Source organism: Nanorana parkeri, unplaced genomic scaffold, assembly GCF_000935625.1.
Source record: "Nanorana parkeri isolate BGI_ZX_2015 unplaced genomic scaffold, ASM93562v1 scaffold24, whole genome shotgun sequence".
Taxonomy (NCBI): Eukaryota; Metazoa; Chordata; class Amphibia; order Anura; family Dicroglossidae; genus Nanorana; species Nanorana parkeri.
In genome coordinates this window covers 2,034,155-2,053,708 of record NW_017306292.1, presented here as the reverse complement: position 1 = coordinate 2,053,708, position 19,554 = coordinate 2,034,155, and the positions used below count along the sequence as shown (strand labels likewise).

At 43.3% G+C, this 19,554-nt stretch overlaps 1 protein-coding gene across 2 annotated transcripts in view; it reads left to right on the top strand.

Moving 5' to 3' along the window:
• The window catches only part of ATP8A1 (ATPase phospholipid transporting 8A1), a 221,380-nt gene that overhangs the window by 26,810 nt on the left and 175,016 nt on the right, over positions 1-19,554 (top strand). For both annotated transcript variants that reach the window (XM_018564825.1, XM_018564824.1), the window contains exon 3: positions 17,751-17,865. In XM_018564825.1, coding sequence (XP_018420327.1) covers positions 17,751-17,865 — 115 coding nt within the window. The remainder of the gene's footprint in view (positions 1-17,750; positions 17,866-19,554) is intronic.

Below are 19,554 nucleotides of genomic sequence, written 5' to 3'. Positions count from 1 at the left end.
GCTTTAACCCTTAGGACAGACAGTGTTGAGTCCCAGCACAGTACAGACTGGGTTTATTTTGGTAAACATTAAGGCCTTGTTCAAACTGGCATCTGGCTATCCATCCCTCCTGAAAGTGTTCCGAGGCGGATCGTACCGCAGTGGTTGCTTGGCATTCAGAAGGTGATACTGCTGAAATGCCTTTTTTTTTTTTTTTCCCCATCCCCATGGGGATTTTTTTATTGCAATACCGCACCACACCCGTAACAGACAGTTGTGGCGTGGTCCCATTCGTTGCAGTTGCGTTGGGCAAGGTGCACTGCCTGCCAAAAGTGTTTGCAATTTGCAGTGACGCGAAGCATTGCGCCCGTAACGTGTATATAGGGCTCTGCAGCCCTATTGTATCTTATAGGTGGGCAGCCAGGGGGAGGCAAAAGCATGGATCAACTTCCTGTTTTTTTTATCTTCCTTTTTTTTTTTTTTTTTTGTTTTTCTTTTACTGCCTACTTGCTGCACATCTCGGCGAAGCCTAAGTCACCACCCAGTTACCCCCCCTTGAAATTAGAGAGAATGGAAAAAACAGTTTCGGAGCAGGTAATAATGTTCTAAAATATTTTATTTAAAGTTATGCTCACGTAACAAATATAAAAAGGGGTATTATCTAGTGATGCACCGATATATATCGGCCGCCGAAACATATCAGCCAAAAATGACACTTTTTTTAGCTCAATGCCGAAAATGCAATTTTTCTGCCGATACATCTGCACATCCCTGCTTTCTCTCCTCCCCGCTGGTCGCTGCTCTGTGTGCCAGCGGGAGGAGAGAAAGTGTGACAGCCGGTCGTGCGCTGCGGGAGGAGAGTGCTGTGAGTGGCCGGCGTTTCTCCTCCCACATCGCTCGGCCTCCCATCACAGTCCAGCAGAGCGGCGTGTGGGCGGAGACAGCCTCTGTTGTCTCAGGAGGCCGAGCTCTCCTCCCTGCACCGCTCACTCAGCCTCCTGTAACAGCGTGTCGGAGAGGAGAGCAATACAAACACTCAGCGATCAGTAATTGCTGAGTGTTTGTACATAATTGAGGATATGGTATGTTTACTATATCCTCAATTATGAATGAATGGGAAGTGATCTACATCCCCTCCTGTTCATTAATTATTGTAGTTATAGTAAACACACTATGTTCTCATGTTATGAATGAACAAGAACACTCAGTATACCGGGGATACAGAAAAAGAAGTTTAGACCCCTAATATTTCCCCCGAAGCCCCTAAAAGTAAACCATTAAAATATTTTATAAAAAATGAATTCATCAATAAAAATAATTTTAAGTTTTTTATAAAAATAAAATATTAAAACAATTAGAAAAAATGAAAAAACATTTTCGGTTTTGGCCTGACAATTTTTTTTTTATATACACCACACTAGCTACATGCTAAAACTGAGCTTTTTAGCTTGTGGGCTAGGGTGAACGAGCCCTCATGAGTATTTCTTGGGGTACATGTAGCCAAGATGCATTTGAAGGTCATCAAGATGCACAAAGCTTGTAAAACAGATAACCATCTCGGGGGGTGCGGAAAGCCGTTCACTAAACTTTCTCTTTTGACTGTTTTCAGTAAAGTATATCTGAAGCTGAATTTATTTCTAGTTTTATATATTGTAGGGAATATTTTTAGAAGACATATCGGGTGTTTGTCGTCTGTGTGCCAATGAGAAGACTTCCTTTCTTCCTTCCTTCAGGGAGACTCAGCAGGTGGAAAGAGGAACTGGTGTCCCCGTTGGCAAATTTCCCTTTCCCTCCTGTTCTGGTTCCAGTAAAAGCCTATTCACACCATCACAATACCACACAATGCACCTAGCTTGCGTTACCATGCACTAGGTACCTTGTGTTGCCATTTATTTGAATGCTATCCCCAGGGCACCACCTGGCTGCCATGCACTGCAGCACAATGCACAGTACCGCAATACCTTTGTAGTAAAAAAGTAGTTCATGTATGTGGTATTGCCGTACCATGCGTTGCATTACACATTGCAGTGCATGCTGCCATGTAATGCTCGCTAGGTATGTTGTGCCATAGCGTTTGTTAATCACATGATATCAATACTATAGTCAGAATTAGAGTGACACTGGATTGTGAATGGACCCTAAAGTTTTGGATTTCCTGTCACTTTCTTGCCCAGTGACAATGATCACCAGGTGGAATCTCCCCAGCAGGGACATAGGCAGCAATAAAAAAAAAACATAACCCATCCCCACTGTATCTAAAAATAAATAAATAAATATAGGCATATGGCTGTTTGAATAGAATAGCCTTTAATCACTTGTATCCTCTTTTATCACCAGGGTCCCAGATGCTTGAAGGTGTTTTGGGCACTCATGATATAGTAGATTGCAAACAGTTGAGACTTAGGTGCCAAAAATATTTTTTTTAGAAGACTGCGCAGATTTTTAATGAGGAGCGGTCTCCTATCGTTGGATAATTGTCTGTTAGCTTCAGCTCTCTCTACAAGAGACGTGGTGGGTTAATTGGTTTCTGCTTAATGTGGCCCTTGTGTGTGTTTGAGCCTATGGCAGTGAAGAGTGATGTCTCTGATTTATAAAGCTCGGTGTGCAACAAAAAAGTTATTCTCACTTGTGTCCTGGAAACTGCATGCAGGTTTTGTAAAGGCTTTTAGGGCCCGTTCACAATAACGTGTGGCTGTTGGTGCACACTGTGAAGGAAGAAGTGCAATGCGCTGATTACCGTGCATCACACTGTTTACCGTTCTTTAATTATTTGAACTTTATTGAAAGGCCACAAAGTGACATTTCATTCATTTCTATTCATCACCACTTGTCGAAACATGCTGCGTTGAAAAGAGTACTGAATGTTCTACACCACTGCATTAAAGTACACAAGGCAAACTGCCTTGTCTGTGTGTTGGGACTGTATTGGGCAAGGCTGCCCAGTGCAACCCAACGCATCTGGTATGAACGGGCCCTGATGCACATATTAATACACGTTGATGCATGTTCTACATCAATAGTTCCAAACCTGGGGTATATGCAAGGACGTTAAGGTGACAGTACAGAAAAGGACCCCAGCATAAAAAACAAACTAATATGTTTAACTACGCCGGTTAAAAACTAAAACAGAGTCACTTGGTTGTCATAGCTGGGAACTTGCTGGAAATCACGAGGTAATGATGGCGTGTTAAGTTGGTTACCATTTGCGTATTAACCCCTTCCCTGACTGTGTTGGGCAACTGCAAATCGGCAGTGTTACAAACTCATACAAAGTATCTCTGTGGAGAATACTGTATTTTCCTCAGAAATACTAAGTGTCAAAGCCCCTGTAAACGAAAAAATAACCCCTTCGTGCCCCCTAGTTTTTTAAAAAAAGGTCAAAGTTTTAAAAAATATACATTTAATACAAATAATTATAAGAAGAAAATATAGTGCTGAGGAGGGTATCAGTGATGGGAGGTAAACAAATATACCACATTCTGAAATTCTTACAATGTGAAATACAATTTTAGTTTTTATTTTGTGTCCTTTAACTCCCAAAATAAACTGAAATTCAAGACATACCCTATAAATCGGGACAAAATAATGTATTATGAATTACTTTGTTAGCTACACTAATTATGTTAGCCAAACTGTGAAAAATGTGATTTGTATTTCTTTTGTATTTTCTATTAAAAAAACAAAACAGAATTTATATATGCATATGTCACATCAAATTAAAGCCCATTTTATCCTTTAAAAGACAGTATATAATATAAGTAGGTGTAATGAATGAGGAAGATGGAAGTTATGGCTAACCAAACGCATAGCAAAAGTGGCAAAATTGCTCTGGTCTCCAGAAAATTTTTTTTTAGTTCCTGAATTTGTGTCACTAAGGGGTTTATATCTCCTGCCTGGCTGCCTGAATGTTTGTTAATGTTACTGACATCATGCTGTGCATGTACAGTCTGCCAGTTCTTTCCCGGTCATGGCAAGAGTTAACATTTCTGCCCGGCATTGTTCTTTAAAGGGTTATTAAACCCTCCGGTGTGTTTTTGCATATATCTACTGCTAGCGCGCTCCCGTTCGAAGATGTGAAAATTATCGGGCGACCGCAAAGCATCTTGGGGCGGTCGCATGCACAGTTCAGATTTTTGGCCTGGAGACGAGGAGAGACACAAGGTAAGTATATGGACACGTGCACCCGCATGCAGACACCGTGGGACAGTAAGTGCCAGCAAGGAGAGAGGAGTCAGCGCTGGATCGGAGACCTGCCGCAGCGCTGGGGGGACAGATGAAAACGACAGGGAAGAAGAAGATGGGATTAAGGAACATTGGGGGGAGGGAAAAATATCTGTGACTTTAATGTCACTTTAAGTTATAAAGAAGCCATATAATGGTATGTTATAAAGACGCCATATATTGGTATGTGACTTGGGCACCTACCAATTCTGTGCTGCGTCACACAGGCTCCAACCCTTTTGTTAACAGCTGTGTTACATATAAGTGTTGAAACTATGAGCTGTATGAGGCTGTATTGCATGTTCTGCATTCTCCCTTATCTCCCTTATCTCTGGACTCTGATAGACAGTCTTTATGTCCCTCAGTTCTACTGCTGGGTTTACTACCAAGTGGTCAGAGGTTTACTGGGTCAGCGCAATCATTTTTTTCAGCCCAGTGAGCTCTATGGTAAGTGGTTGCACAGGTGTGGGCAGATTTCTGCACTGAGGCTGTAATTATCATGGGAAGGGGCATTAGAAAGAGGTAAGGATGGAGCCTGGTGGGGAGGGGATTTAGATAAGGGGGCTGGAGAGCTTAAAGGAGAACTATGTGGTGAGTGCTTCTCACTTACCTCATAGTTCTAGCCGGCCTGTGACAATGAGACTGTCACAGGTCGGCTCAGTAGATCGGGAGGTGAGCGAACATATACCGGCGTTCGCTCACCTCTCGATCCTGTCACGGCTCTCTGCCGTGACAGGGGAGGGGCTGGATTCCCCCCTCCCCGCTCCGATCCACCAGCGCTGACTGGTGGAACGGACGGGGGAGGGGGCGGGTACAGCTGGCTCTGCCTCTAGATAGGCAGAGCCAGCTGTCACTCACGCAGCTGGGCGAATCTCGACATCGATGGTGGAACGGACGGGGGAGGGGGCGGGTACAGCTGGCTCTGCCTCTAGATAGGCAGAGCCAGCTGTCACTCACGCAGCTGGGCGAATCTCGACATCGATGGTGGAACGGACGGGGGAGGGGGCGGGTACAGCTGGCTCTGCCTCTAGATAGGCAGAGCCAGCTGTCACTCACGCAGCTGGGCGAATCTCGACATCGATGGTGGAACGGACGGGGGAGGGGGCGGGTACAGCTGGCTCTGCCTCTAGATAGGCAGAGCCAGCTGTCACGCAGCTGGGCGGATCCAGACATAATTGTCGGGATCCGCTTCAGCTGCAGCGTCTCAGTAGCTTGTGGTATACTGTGGCGTCTCAGTATACCGCAAGCTATAGCTCGCGGTATACTGAGCTTAGGGTGACGGGAGGACGCTAGTTTGTGTCCTTCCGTTACCCTAAGGAGAACTATGGGCAAAAGCCTTAACCCCATAGTTCTCTTAAGTTAGTGTTTGGGGAGTCCTTAGCCCTGTGTGAGCTCAGAGTGGAGTTACTCAAAGCTTCCTTTCCTCACTCAGTAGCCACCTCTCCAAGCTCAAGGCACAGCCGACACTGTCCTTCCTTCTGGAGGGTGGCTACTTTTGCTCTTCATGGTCCCTGTGTGTTGTAAAGTAGCCACCGCTCCAAGCTCACCCCTGTGATGGACTACAAGCTCAGTACAAATTAGTAAACTAAACATGAAATTGTAGTCCATCATGGGAGCGAGCTTGGAGTGGTGGCTACAACATTCACAGGGACCATGGGGAACCATGAAGTAGCCACCCTCCAGAAGGAAGGACGGTGTCAGCATGAATGCAGAGATGATTTGAGGATCTACAGCTGAGTAATACACAAATAAGATACATTTGTGTTAATAGTTAAGCTACTTGAATGAATTTTCAAGATTTAACTCCTGAGTTTAGTGTCACTTTAACTTCCAGTGTGTCTAATATATTGTCTCCCATACCTTTTTTTTTTTTTTTTTTTTTTTTTTTTTTTTTTTTTTTTTAAAATGTCTTTAGCAATATTAACAGTTTGAGCTCTGCTGTAAAGCTGAGCTTAGCAGGTCACAGCCATGCCTGGGGTTCTGGGTGATCTTCTTCCCAGGGATTTGGACAGCAGTAAAGAGCTAGCCCTTCATACTGCATAAAAATGAGCAAACACACATTTCAAGAGTTAATAGAAACCCAGGGGGGCTCATTTTTGTACAGGTTTGTATTTCTGTAGAGCCCTGTGCTGGCGTTGTGAGTGTTTATAGAAGCGTGTATCCACACTGATGGAATCGATGCACTGATTAAATTAAACTGTCAGTGGTGATGTTCAGACACCTTCGCGGTTCACATCCATCCGCCATAAAATGAAAGGCCTCTGCAAACCTAAAAAGCAATCTGTACTCTCCGTTTCTTCAATGTAGTTTATGAAAAGGTATTTCCTAACAGCTCCCTGGTGATTGCATGCCAGTGGCAGCCTTTGCGGCACAAGGATACTTGTTCTTCACATGAAACCATCTGAAATTCTCCGTGGATAAAAGGGACAAGCAAGATAATCTACGGCAGATAGAGATGGTGTTACTGCCATATCTGTGGCCATGTAACCCCCTTTTTATAATTGTAGATACATTGTAACACTTTGTCTGAAGTACCTTTTTTATGGTGACCGCTTGGCCATACCTGCCTAGTCCTATGTGGGGGAAAATGTGAATTGTTTTGTTTCCACTGCATGATGGTTCCTGTTGCTCGGCTTGTCATAGCTATGTAGTTCTGAACTGGAATAAAAAGACTGCTGACTCGTTTCCTCCTTCCAAGCTTACAATGTAGTGCAAATGGTGGGCACAGACACTTGTAAAGGGTGTCTGGAACTGCGTACAGTTTTTTAAAATATTTTCTCTGACTCCTAGAAAAATAAGTGGCAGCAGTTGACTGCATTTAGTATTTTAAACAAAAACCTGCTTTTTAAAGGGTCATTCCACCAACAACTTGGTGTTTTAGAGAGTTTAAACCACCTTGGGGATTCTGTTGGCGAGGCATCATTTGAGTTCTGTGGCCATTATGTGGCGGTCCTACTCTCTCTGTTATGGGTTTATTTTTCTTAAATCAGTTTTTTTCCCCCCAAATGTTCGGTACTTTTTTTCATTATATAGTAAAAAATAAAAACCCCAGTGGTGATTAAATACCACCAAAATAAAACTCTATTCATTTCAGTACAGATTTGCATGACGGAATAAATGTCAGTCAAAGTACCGCAGCGCTGAATACTGAAAAATGGCCTGGATAGGAAGGGGGTGTAAACACCCCGGTTAGCATGTGGTTAAAGGTGTTCCTTTTTTGTAGCCTTATTTTCCTTAGTAAATCAGTACAGTCTTGTGTAGATGCTGACAATTTAGCATCCTTTTGCCCTGAGCATACTTCTAAATGTCTTATTTTCGGCAATGCCAGGTTGACGTAAGCACTCTTAAATGGCATCAGTACAAGATGCTGTAAGAGTTGAGCTCCTTTGCTCCGGCTACCAATGGCGAAGAGCAAATATGCCCATGCAAAGGATTACCTGTATGTGCAAGTAGTGGGATGGCCTACATTTCCAGGAAGAGAAAAGCAGAACATGTTGCAGTATTGCACCACCTTCTAAAAAAATTAAGGGGGGTGGGGGAGGAGGGTCGAGGCAATGCTGTCATGCTGATGGACAGCTCAAATGCAATGCTGTGGACAGCTCAAATCTATATTGAGTTTCTGTATGTATGTTCTATTTCCTAACTGATTCATTTGTGTGCGCTTTCTTTGTGTATGCGCTTTATTTTTTAGGCTCTGTTCACACCTTGTGACAAAACGTCCAGGTATGAACAGGGGCCATAGAAATGAATGGGATTAGTTGTCTTTAGCGTTACATAGTATTTGGGGTTGAATAAAGACATACGTCCAAGTCCAACCCATATAGGTCCACGCATTTCGTTGGGCTTACTTGTGAGCGACAAAACAGGGACTAAAGTGGGACTCCAGCCTTATAAAACACCCAATCATCATTTAGTTTACTTATGCATTTATTAAAAGATTTCTAAATCCGTGAAACGGACAGCGGTATAACGGATTTAAAGCCGGGGTGAAAAAATAAATGTGGAATTCACTTGTCTAATCCAGGAGCCAGGAGGTTTTTTGTCTTAGGAACCAGCTCCTTCAACAGCTAGAGAAAACCTTAAAAATCAGATGCCAGCTGTCATTCTTATGGAGTATTGGCTACCTGACAACTGGGATTCCTCCAACGCTGTTTAAAGGAGCTCTCCAGGAAAAGTATCTAGGAAGGACAGTGGCAGACAAATGTAAGGGGCTGATTACACTAAAGCTGTCCATACACATATACTGTAGATGTCTTGCTTATTTGCCTCATTCATGCTTAACAGCTTTAATGGAGCAACTCCCCTGTTGCCTATTGTAGTCTGACAACCAATACCCGCAGGTGTCAATAAACATACCGTGACTGCAGCTGATTGACCGCACTGTTTGGCTGACATTTATCTGCCCGGCTCCTTCCATTCCTCCAGCGACATTTGCTGAGCCGGGTAATCTGCAGGGCCACTCGCTGCTCAAATTTAATTTGGCAGGAGTTGGCTAGACCAGCAGTTTATGGCCAGCTTTATCTGTGTGCAGTGATTCCCTAGATATCAATCTCTAACAATCTAAGCGGAGAGTGCAGCGGGACCGCTGACAAGACTTTTCAATCCAGTTTTTAAAAAAAATAGTCAATGTAATAGAGAGGCTAATTCATTTGTAAGTCACTACTGAGTAGGTGGTGATGGCACCTCTCCACTTCACTGGTGCATTCTTTACACCCAGTGGATTCCGTAGGAATATATTTTCAAGCAAAGAGTCGTATTTAGCAATAACACAATTTTCTGTTAGTTTGCGTGTCTGAAGTTGAGATTTCAGAATATTGCTGAGAAGAGTGAAGAGAAGGACATAGCTGTATAAATCTGAAGCTGTGAAGAAATGGGACGTTCATAGAACCGGTCTGACAAGTTTATGGTTAGTCCTGTAACTGCTCGCTCCTACGCTTGTGTCCATAGCAATAAACGTGGGATTGGCTGTGGTTATTGCTCTCCATGGCTTCATGGGCAACGCAATTTAATGGACTGTAGGATTTTCCCTATTTATCTAATAATATTCCAACATTAAATCAAACCAGTTTTTTTGCTGCTTCAAGGTTTATCTGCATCTTTTGCCTGTAAAACCTGGTTCAGTCCTATTAATTTTTATGGCCCCTGTGCACACCTGAGCATTTTGTCGCAACAAGCAAAACAGCTGTCACTGGAAAAAGTAGATGAGCTCCTTTTGGGGCTGATCTTGGGCTCGATTTGGCCCCATACACTTAATGGGAAACGTTTGAAAACACGAGTTGCAATTCGTTTTGCCCATTTTCTTTAAAGGAGAACTATGGGGTAAGTGTTTTTTTCCCCATAGTTCTCCTAAGGGTGACGGGAGGACATAAACTAGCGTCCTCCCGTGACACAAAGCTCAGTATATCGCGAGCTACAGCCCGCAGTATACTGAGACCTCCGCAGCCGGGACGGATCCTGACATCACTGTCGAGATACACCCAGCTGCGTGTGTGACAGCTGGTTCTGCCTATCTAGAGGCAGAGTCAGATGTACCCGCCCTCTCCCCCCGTCCGTTCCGCCAGTCAGCGCTGGGAGATGAGAATCCCTGCAGGGAGCCGTGAGTGACAGTCACTGCTTCCTGCAGGGAGATGATCGAGAAGTGACGGTATGTGTTCACTCCCCGATCTATTGAGCCGACGTGTGAGAGTTTCATTTCACACATCGGCTCGAACTATGAGGTTGAGTGATTTTCACTCACCTCATAGTTCTCCTTTTTTTAATGGGTCACATTCTGCTTGTAAAAATGCTCATATTTAATATATGCATGTAAAAAACACGCAAAAAAGCACAAACATGCGTTTTTAGCTTTGCAAACGCTGTTGCTTAGGTGTGAACCAGGCCTTAATGTCAACAGGTTTATCTCCCATTTCCGGCTGCCAGCAGCATATACACTATATTGCAAAAAGTATTGGGACACCCCTCCAAATCATTGGATTCAGGTGTCAATCACCTCCATGGCCACACACAGGTGTATAAAATCAAGCACCTAGGCAGGCATACAAACATTTGTAAAAGAATGGATCGCTCTCAGAAGCTCAGTGAATTCAAGCGTGGTACCGTGATAGGTTGCCACCTGTGCAATAAGTCCATCCGTGAAATGTCCTTCCTACTAAATATTCCGGTCACCTGTTAGTGATATTATAAAGTGGAAGCAACTGGGAACAACAGCAACTCAGCCACAAAGTGGTAGGCCACGTAAAATGACAGAGCGGGGTCAGCGCATGGTGAAGTGCGCAGAAGTCTCCAACTGCCTGCAGAGTCGATAGCTACAGACCTCCAAACTTTGTGGTTGTGCCAAGTGTAAAGTTTGGTGGAGGCGGGATTATGGTGTGGGGTTATTTTTCAGTGGTTGGGCTTAGTCCCTTAGTGAAGGGAACTCCTATGGCATCAGCATACCAAGACATTTTGGACAATTTCATGCTCCCAACTTTGTGGGAACAGTTTGGGGATGTCCCCTTGTTCCAACATGACTGTGCACTAGTGCACAAAGCAAGGTCCATAAAGACATGGATGAGTGAGTTTGGGGTGAAGGAACTTGACTGGCCTGCACAGAGCCCCTACCTCAACCCGATAGAACACCTTTGGGATGAATTAGAGCGGAGACTGCGAGCCCGGCCTTCTCGTCCAACATCAGTACCTGACCTCACAAATGCACTTCTGGAAGAATGGTCAAACATTCCCATAGACACACTCCTAAACCTTGTGGACGCCTTCCCAGAAGAGTTGAAGCTGTTATAGCGGCAAAGGGTGGGCCAGCTAAATATTGAACCCTACGGACTAGGGATTGCCATTAAAGTTCATGTGCATGTAAAGGCAGGCGTCCCAATACTTTTGGCAATATAGTGTACTTGGTTGTACCATCCTAGTGGCAGCTTACTACAGTTGTAACGACATCGGCTCTCTTGTATAATGTAGGACAAGCCATTTCTGACTTGTTTTTTGAAGGTGCATACTTCAGGGCTTTAATTTTTTACTTGATCCACTACTTAGTCTTAACTCATGATCTGGAATCAGGATTTATGCATGTCGGGGACCCTGATGCTACAATGGCCGAACATGTGCTCTATGACAGTGACTCACTAACTGGTAGAATAAATGATAAAGATGACAGCCCCAGGGTTTTGTCTGCCATAGAAAAGGTGTCCATCGTCGCCTGCTTTTTTCCAAATTTTTATGCTATGTAGACCTTTCACGAATGACAGGTTCTCTTGAATCGGTTGTATCTGACAATAGAATGGCTCCCTCTTTTGTTTGCGTTTGCAACAGAGCTGGTGTGAGGTAATTTGCTAAGAAATATAAGCGGCTGTTTACTTTGCAGCCAGCGTTGATTTAAATGAGTTAGAAAGGCAAACAAAAGCTGTGTGCCTGCGGATCAGAGCGGGTAAAAACAAACAAATGGAGTCCTTTAAAAACATATATAGAAGTAACAATCTGATATTGTGCTCACACCTGACATCGTCAAGCAAATATCATGCAAGCCTGACATTTGCTTGTACATAACCTATAAATAAAACTGATAATATTTTGTTAATACTTGTATGTTACGGCTTGTGAAGCATTCTGCAAGTGTAGCAACATAAACAAATTGATTTTAAAGGTCATTTTTACCCCTCTGGTGCCCATCCGCAACTAAAATTTGTTCTGGGTAGACGGGATCCTTTATCCATTTGCTAATGTTATATATTTTTTTCTTTTTCTTCACGTGTTCATATTCGTTTAGTAGATGTAGCCGAAGTCTCAAAAGAAACAATTGTGTTCTTGAGCAACTGTGGTGTAAATCTAAATCCCTGGAACTTCAGGTCTGCCCTCCAAATATACAGGCCCTGTCTACATGCTGCCCATAGACCTACAGTAGTATTTTATATTTCCTAAAAATAAGAAAGTGTATTCAACTTCAGAATTGCTGCAGAATAACTGGTGCATTGCTTGGTATCGTGTTTGAGAGATGACTCTATAGTAATAGGGACAGTACTATTGTAGTAGTGTTGTGCCAGGAGGAAAGCCCAGTAATATCTATTGTGTAGCTCTATAAATGATTTATATGACCTGCTGGTGTTTTGTCTTTATAATGAGCTTGGGCAGGCAGAGATCTCTGGTTTGGTGCCACCAGTGTGTTCATCTTTACTATAATTTCAGGACTTTGCCTTGCGGACTCTGCGAGACATCTGAATAACACAGCAGTAATGTGTTAGTTGCAGGAGTGTTTGCATTATACAAGTCTTAATTGGACAATAATGTAGTGTTTAGGCGCCCATGCACTGCACGATTCTCATACGAGAATCGCGGGAAATCCCACGATCGTACGATCGTGCAGTGTATGGAAGGCGTGCGACCTTTTCTACTGTACAGTCACACGTCTTCTGTCGAACCAGCATGCTAGAAAACCTGCCGGGAATCGTATGATTCTCGGCGAGTTAGTGGCCTGCTGGTTCGACAACTGCCGAACGTGCCGGTATGCGCACACAGCCCGTTTGCAGTCATCGTAAGCCCGCCCCTCATTACAGTCATCGTAAGCCCGCCCCTCTGGGGCGGGCTTGCGATGATCGCAAGTACGATCTGCCTGTCCAAGATGGGCAGATCGTACGTTTTTTTTTAAGTACTTTACAACCCTCGCAAGACAATAGTCTTGTGAGGGTTGTAAAGTGTATGGGCACCTTTTGATTGAGGCTGCTCATTAAAAGAGAACTGTAGCCAAACCTTTTTTGGCCATAGTTCTCTTTAGGGTCACAGCAGGACATTTACTAATGTCCTGCTGTGACCCATAACTTGGCAAATAACGGGCTACTGCCTGCTATATGCTGTCAGTGCAGAGCCGCGATGCAGCATGGAAATATCCCAACAATATTGTTGGGATCCACCCTGCTTCCTGATTGACAGCTGGCTCTGCCTCTCTAGAGCCAGCAGTGCCCGTCCCCTCCCATGTCTGTCCCTCCAAAGAGTGCTGGAGGGACAGGAGAATCACTGCAGGGAGAAGATCTTGAATTGAGTAATCTCTCAGTTTTTGATGTTTAGAGCTGACTTGACGGCTTCACTGACGTCAGCACTATCTGTGGGGATTGAGTGCTTTTCACTCTTCCCATAGTTCTCTTTTAACCACCTTAACCACCGAGAGGTCTCTAGATCTAGGGGTATTGGAGACCCCTGATGTCTCCATAAAGAGGACCTGTCACATATTTTGCTAACGCATAGGGGGTTTTTATTAGCCCCTGTATGTGATAGCAATAAAGTTTAGTGAAAAAAAAGGAAAAAAAATTTAAGTTTCCCCCCCCCCCCCAAATTTTAAGTTGCACATAAAAAAGAATAATAATAAAAAAAATGTTTAAAGTCCCCACCCATACATACACGCATGCAAAAATGCATCGGGGGCGCGTACGTCCAAAAAAGACGATTGCTCCCATTACGCCGCACATGTTACATATCGCCGCAAACGTTGGAGCGAGAGCAATAAGTCTAGGGCCATCAATCACTGATAACATAATGTAAAAAAAAACTTTAAGAAAAAAAAAGAAAATTCTGTAATTTTTTCCTAATTATATTAAAAAATAAAACCTGTAGTGGTGATTAAATACCACCAAAATAAAGCTCTATCTGTCCCCAAAAAATGGTATAAAATTAATTTCAGTACAGCGTTGCATGACGGAATAAACGTCAGTCAAAGTACCGCAGCGCTGAATACTGAAAAATGCACTGGCCTGGAAGGGGGTCTAAACACCTGGTCTTGAAGTGGTTAATGTACATTTAGATTTTAAGTGCTTTCCTGCAGCACTGTATCATAAACAATTGTCATGTTTTTATTTGGAAAATTTTTATTTCACCTTTTTTTTCATAGCATCTTTGTGCTGCTGATCTCCTCCAGCCTAATCAGCCACTTCCTGTCTACCTGCATGTGCTCTAGCCGCATGCACCTTTCCCAGGGTGGGCTTTCTGATGACAAAGGTGAAGCATGCCTATGCAATGAGTGATGGCACAGCTGTGTATAATCTCCCACTGGAATCCTTGTCAGGGTGACATTACAGCAATTCAGAGACCCATACACCTTACGATTATCGGACGAAACTTTTCGTCTGATCAAACCGTCGTACGATTTTCATACGATGGCCCCATCCTGCCCCGATTATCGAAAGTTTCAATCGGCTGCAGTTAAAAAAAACACCTGGACGACTTGCGGTAATTGACCGCAATTATTTTCGTATGCGCAGTGTTAAACGTACGACTTTTGACGGACGGAAACGCTACCAACCATGCGAACATCGTATGATCGACCAATGTTTAAAAAAATGCTTAACCGTGAAAAGTCATGCGATTGTACAGTACTATCGGTCGGGCACTCTATTCACACGTTACGATTGTCGTACGAAAAGTCGATCGCATACGATTATCGTACGATAATCGGAAGGTGTATGGGCAGCTTTTTAGGCAAAGCATTGTCTCTAAAAATAAGTCTCTGAACAAGGACCTTCATGGCAGGATCACCAAATATTATTCTTTTAATGAAGCTGAAAATTCAAAAAGGTGGAGAATTTACATTTAAACATAAAAGGTTTAGATTTCAGCAATTGGGTTTACATATACAGTAAGGAGGGCCTAAATGTCCATAGCCTTGATGAGATGCAGAAAAAAACTTGCGTTTATACGCGTGAACATACCAACGCTTTGGGGTGAATCCGGCCTTATAGTAAGGCTGGATTGTTTACTTTTCATGGAGAACATGCTGCTCCAGGATCCTTCTAGTGCTGATTACACAACCAAAATGCTGTGCATTGAGTCATGAGATGTCAACTGAAGAGGCCGGTCAACCAGTGTGATTTCTGATTCACATTTTATACTGGTAACCTTTATCTGTTTAAAGGATGAGTTCACGTTTCTGCACATTTGGCAAAAATTAATTTCCCAGAAAACTCCTCTTCAGCTCAGCTGCTGCTGCTTGAGGTAGAGCGAGCACGTTGCTCATTGTTGTAGCTTGAATGAGCCAGGAAAAGCCGTCCACTTCTAATGTCCAGCTTTCCCTGCAATTATCCAGGACAGAGGGTGGCCAGTCACCTGGAGGTTTTTTCAGACAGCCCTACAGCTATGCAATGGGAAAGAGGTTTTTTACATCTGAACAGTGCTTTGCAATTTGCTGGGGATGATGGAAAGCAGGGGGGCAGGGATTTTTTGGAAAATGTGCTGAAAGGTGAAATAACCCTTTAAAGGAGAACTATGGGGTCAGTGTTTTTCCCCATAGTTCTCCTTAGGGTAACGGGAGGACACAAACTAGCGTCCTCCCGTTACCCTAAGCTCAGTATACCGCAAGCTGAGCGGATCCTGACATCGACGTCGAGATCTGCCCAGCTGCGTGAGTGACAGCTGGCTCTGCCTATCTAGAGGCAGAGCCAGCTGTACCCTCCCCCTCCCCCGTCCGTTCCGCCAGTGAGCGCTGGCAGATCGGAGAGGGGAATCCAGCCCCTCCCCCTGTCACGGCAGAGAGCCGTGACAGGATCGAGAGGTGAGCGAACCCGGTATGTGTTCGCTCACCTCCCGATCTACTGAGCCGACCTGTGACAGTCTCATTGTCACAGGTCGGCTAGAACTATGAGGTGAGTGGAAATCACTCATCTCATAGTTCTCCTTTTAAGGAAGTAGCGCTTTTTAAAAATGTAATTTTGGGTTTGGTGGTAAAAGACTAAACCCGGTGTCGGCCAAATATAGAGGAAGTTCGAGAAAGATGTCACCAGCACACCAAAATAATTTGTGTTTAGCAAACGTCCATTTTAAAGACAAAGATTGCCATTCAGTTGCAAGTACTTTCGGGGCCTCGCAGGGTCCCCTTCATCACGTCATTCTGAGCCTGATGGAAGGGGACCCTGCGAGGCCCAGAAAGTACTTGCAACTGAATGGCAATCTTTGTCTTTAAAATGGACGTTTGCTAAACACAATTATCTTGGTGTGCTGGTGACATCTTTTTTGTGCGTTAATCATGGCGTCAACCGTGGTCACTACAAGCACCCACCTGTATTTACTACAGAAATCCGGTAAGGCATGCGGCAAGATATATCTAATATGTCCCTGTGATTACTAATCTAACCTGGGAAAATTGTGTTTTGCTGGTGGTAAGGGAAAGTTTTTCAACAGGTTATAGCTAGTAGTAGTTAGTCATGTTTTTATCTTGACTTGGACTTGTTCTGTAATGTTGAAGATGTTTTCTTGTTCAACATCACAGAACAGTTGAATGTGACCACTACTAGCTATTCCATGACCTGGATAAAGTAGAGCCTTCATATTTTCCCCAGCAGGGACATATGCAGCAATGCAGACCTGACCGAGGTTCTGACCTTTACACTATCCATAACCCAAATTTAAAATAAAGTTTTGGCTGGCGTTCTACTTTAAAATTTGTAACTTGCCCCCTCCCTATGTTTCATTCTTTTCTGTACATTGATTGAAGATTGCATTAGTCATTGTTATGAGTGCTGCCGGGATGGTGCTAGAGAGCTGCCAGTTCCGCATCAGATGACTGTAGAAGATTACAATTTTCCTTATCTGTCTGAAGAAAATTGTGTGGGCAAATTGCTGCTGGTCCTGTATTAATACAGCAGATAAGGAAGATGTGCTATCTTCTAGATAGGACAGTGGTCTGATTTGACTTCATGCCATGCTGAACATGTAACCTAATTCCACTTGTCTTATTTCCTCTCTAGTCTTCTCGTAGTGCATGGTAGATAGACATTTCCCACTTAATCTAATCTCTCCATTCCAGAATACCGATGACATGCCAGATGTTCGGATCTATTCATCAGACAGGTGCAGGACAGACACTGACAGAGCATTATTAAGGAAACCCCTGCTCTTGGCCTAGTTTACTGTACCATGACATTTGCTGGAAAATAAGTCCATGCACTGAGAAACTGCTGATTGCAGGGGAGGTATAATTTATGACTATAGCACAGATTGACTATAAATAATTTACTGTAAGTTGATCCTACTAATTTGCACAATATATGGATGAGCAAATAGTGAGGGAATTTTGATGGTTGGCTTATTTTTGGCTTATTAGATTTTTAAGGCATTCTCGCAGCCCCCAGTAAGCAATGTGACCTCATCCCGCTGTAAAACCATATGACCTATATGAACGTTTCCTTATGTTCTGCTTTCCCATGTGGTCCTTGCTGCTCCTTTCCTCTGTTGTCCAATCCCTGTATAAGCTGTGTCCAGTAAGTTTAAGAACTTGATTGTCACGTCTTCTCTCACTTAATATTCGGTCTTCTTGGGCCCAAGCACTGCATGATGGTAAGAGTTAACATGTTCATCTGGAAGTGGAGGCACCTGGAAGTGGCTCTGGCAAAGCAGTGGACTGGTGGGGGATTTGAAAGATCCTCGTCAACACGTCTGTCCCAAAAATAGCAGATTTTTGCTTATGTTCTTAGTGTTGTGGAATAATCTCCAGACCTGTTGGTGCTATAGTCTTTGTTCTCACTGCTTGTAAAATGTACTTGATTTCCTGCACACTTTGTAATTACACCTTTTCTCAACAGGATATGAGAAGACCGATGATGTGTCAGAAAAGACCTCCCTGGCTGATCAGGAAGAAATGAGAACTATTTTCATTAACCAGCCCCAGCTTGTAAAGTACTGCAACAACCATGTCAGGTAAGGATCTGCATTTGGGCTGTTGAGCTATCACTAAAAGTGCCACAAAGACCAGCACTTTATATGGGAAATATACACTGAGTGGCCAGATTAATATGACCACCCCATCAGTACTACGTCGCGCCACGAGATGACTCCACGAGATGACTTAGTTGGGCCGCCTCGTGACTCCACGAGATGTTGAAAGGTGATGCGAGGAATCTGACACTGCACTGTTGCCCTTCTGTTGTCTTGTACCAGTCTTGCCACTCTCCGTTCTGCCCTAACATTGACTTGTCGCTGACTACCACAATTCGCACGTTCAGACCCAAATTTTCGGCTGACAATCCTGTCTTCAAACACTTTAACAACAGCTGCTCTTGAACATTTAATGAATTCTGCTGTTTTGCTGATACTCTCTCCATGGCTTGAGCGCCAACAATCATCCCATGTTCAAAGGCTGTTAAATCGCGTTGTTTACCCATATCTTCAGAAAAATATCCCTTCTAATGTCGTGGTATACAACCTGCTTCGTTTAATTTGCCTACAAACGTCAGGTGGTCATAATAATCTGGCCACTCAGTGTATTTTGTGTGGTATGGATACCATTCATGTATCATGGCCTTCTCTTGCCACTGTATTCTGTGCAGTTGGCGATGGTAAAACAGTGCAGAATTCTAAATCAAATGTTTTACCCTCTAGTGGCTGTGAGAGCTGTGTGTGAGGATCTGAAAATACAGACTTGCTCCCTTCTGCCCTGCCAGCACACCTACCATTGGATCTCTTAGTGGACTATTAATGCATATTTTCTTGGATTGCCAGTTTACTATCAAACCAACCATCATTTTCAAAGTTATAGTGAACAGAGTTCGTAAACAAAACTGGAGACCAGCCGGAAGATGGAGAGTCCTTTAACACAAGTTGTGCCTCCGGTCTTGTGCAATGCCAATCATTTATATTTCCGCTTCAAATTCTAATTGATGATTGTAAAACCCTATTGAAGTTTCACACCTTAATAGATCTATAGTCATGTACCTGTTATGATTTGTGACTGTTTTTTTTTAAATCTTGCTGCTTGTTTGCTTGCTATTAAAATACTGCTTCCTGCTCTCCTCTCCGACATTAATAGTGTAATCAAATACTTTGAAGATTGGGCCCACTTTTGATTACACTAATGTTATGAACTTGTATTTAGGGCTAATGAATATATGAGCATGATATATGCTGTATATAGTGTGGGACCCTAAGGAGGTAGTTTGTTTCTAATGAGTTCTAGTACCATGCTGCCGATTTTCTAAATGTAGTTTTGTGCTTAAATCATGTTGATTTTAAACTAATAAAATAATGGTTTAAATAAAAGTATCTGTGCTTGATAGACATGATGCATAGTTTGACACTTTAAAAGCCCCATGTCATTACTTTTTTGTTTTCTATGCATTCAAATCAGGCGTGTAGTGTCTATCCGTACCAGTTAAAGTTTTTTTGTTTTTTTTTATATATTAATATGAGTAATGGCTGAGTGACAGCCACCAGTGTTCTATTACAGACTTATACTGCTGAGACGTAGAGGGGGCATGTCAGAGAATGTCTGCTGTTCAGAGCTGATAACTAGAGTGCAGTAGGTCTAACTCTAGTGTCTATTGGACAGCACAGCCATATTTGGACGCCCTGCATAACTACTGAGGCAAGTTCATATTTTGAAACCCAAAT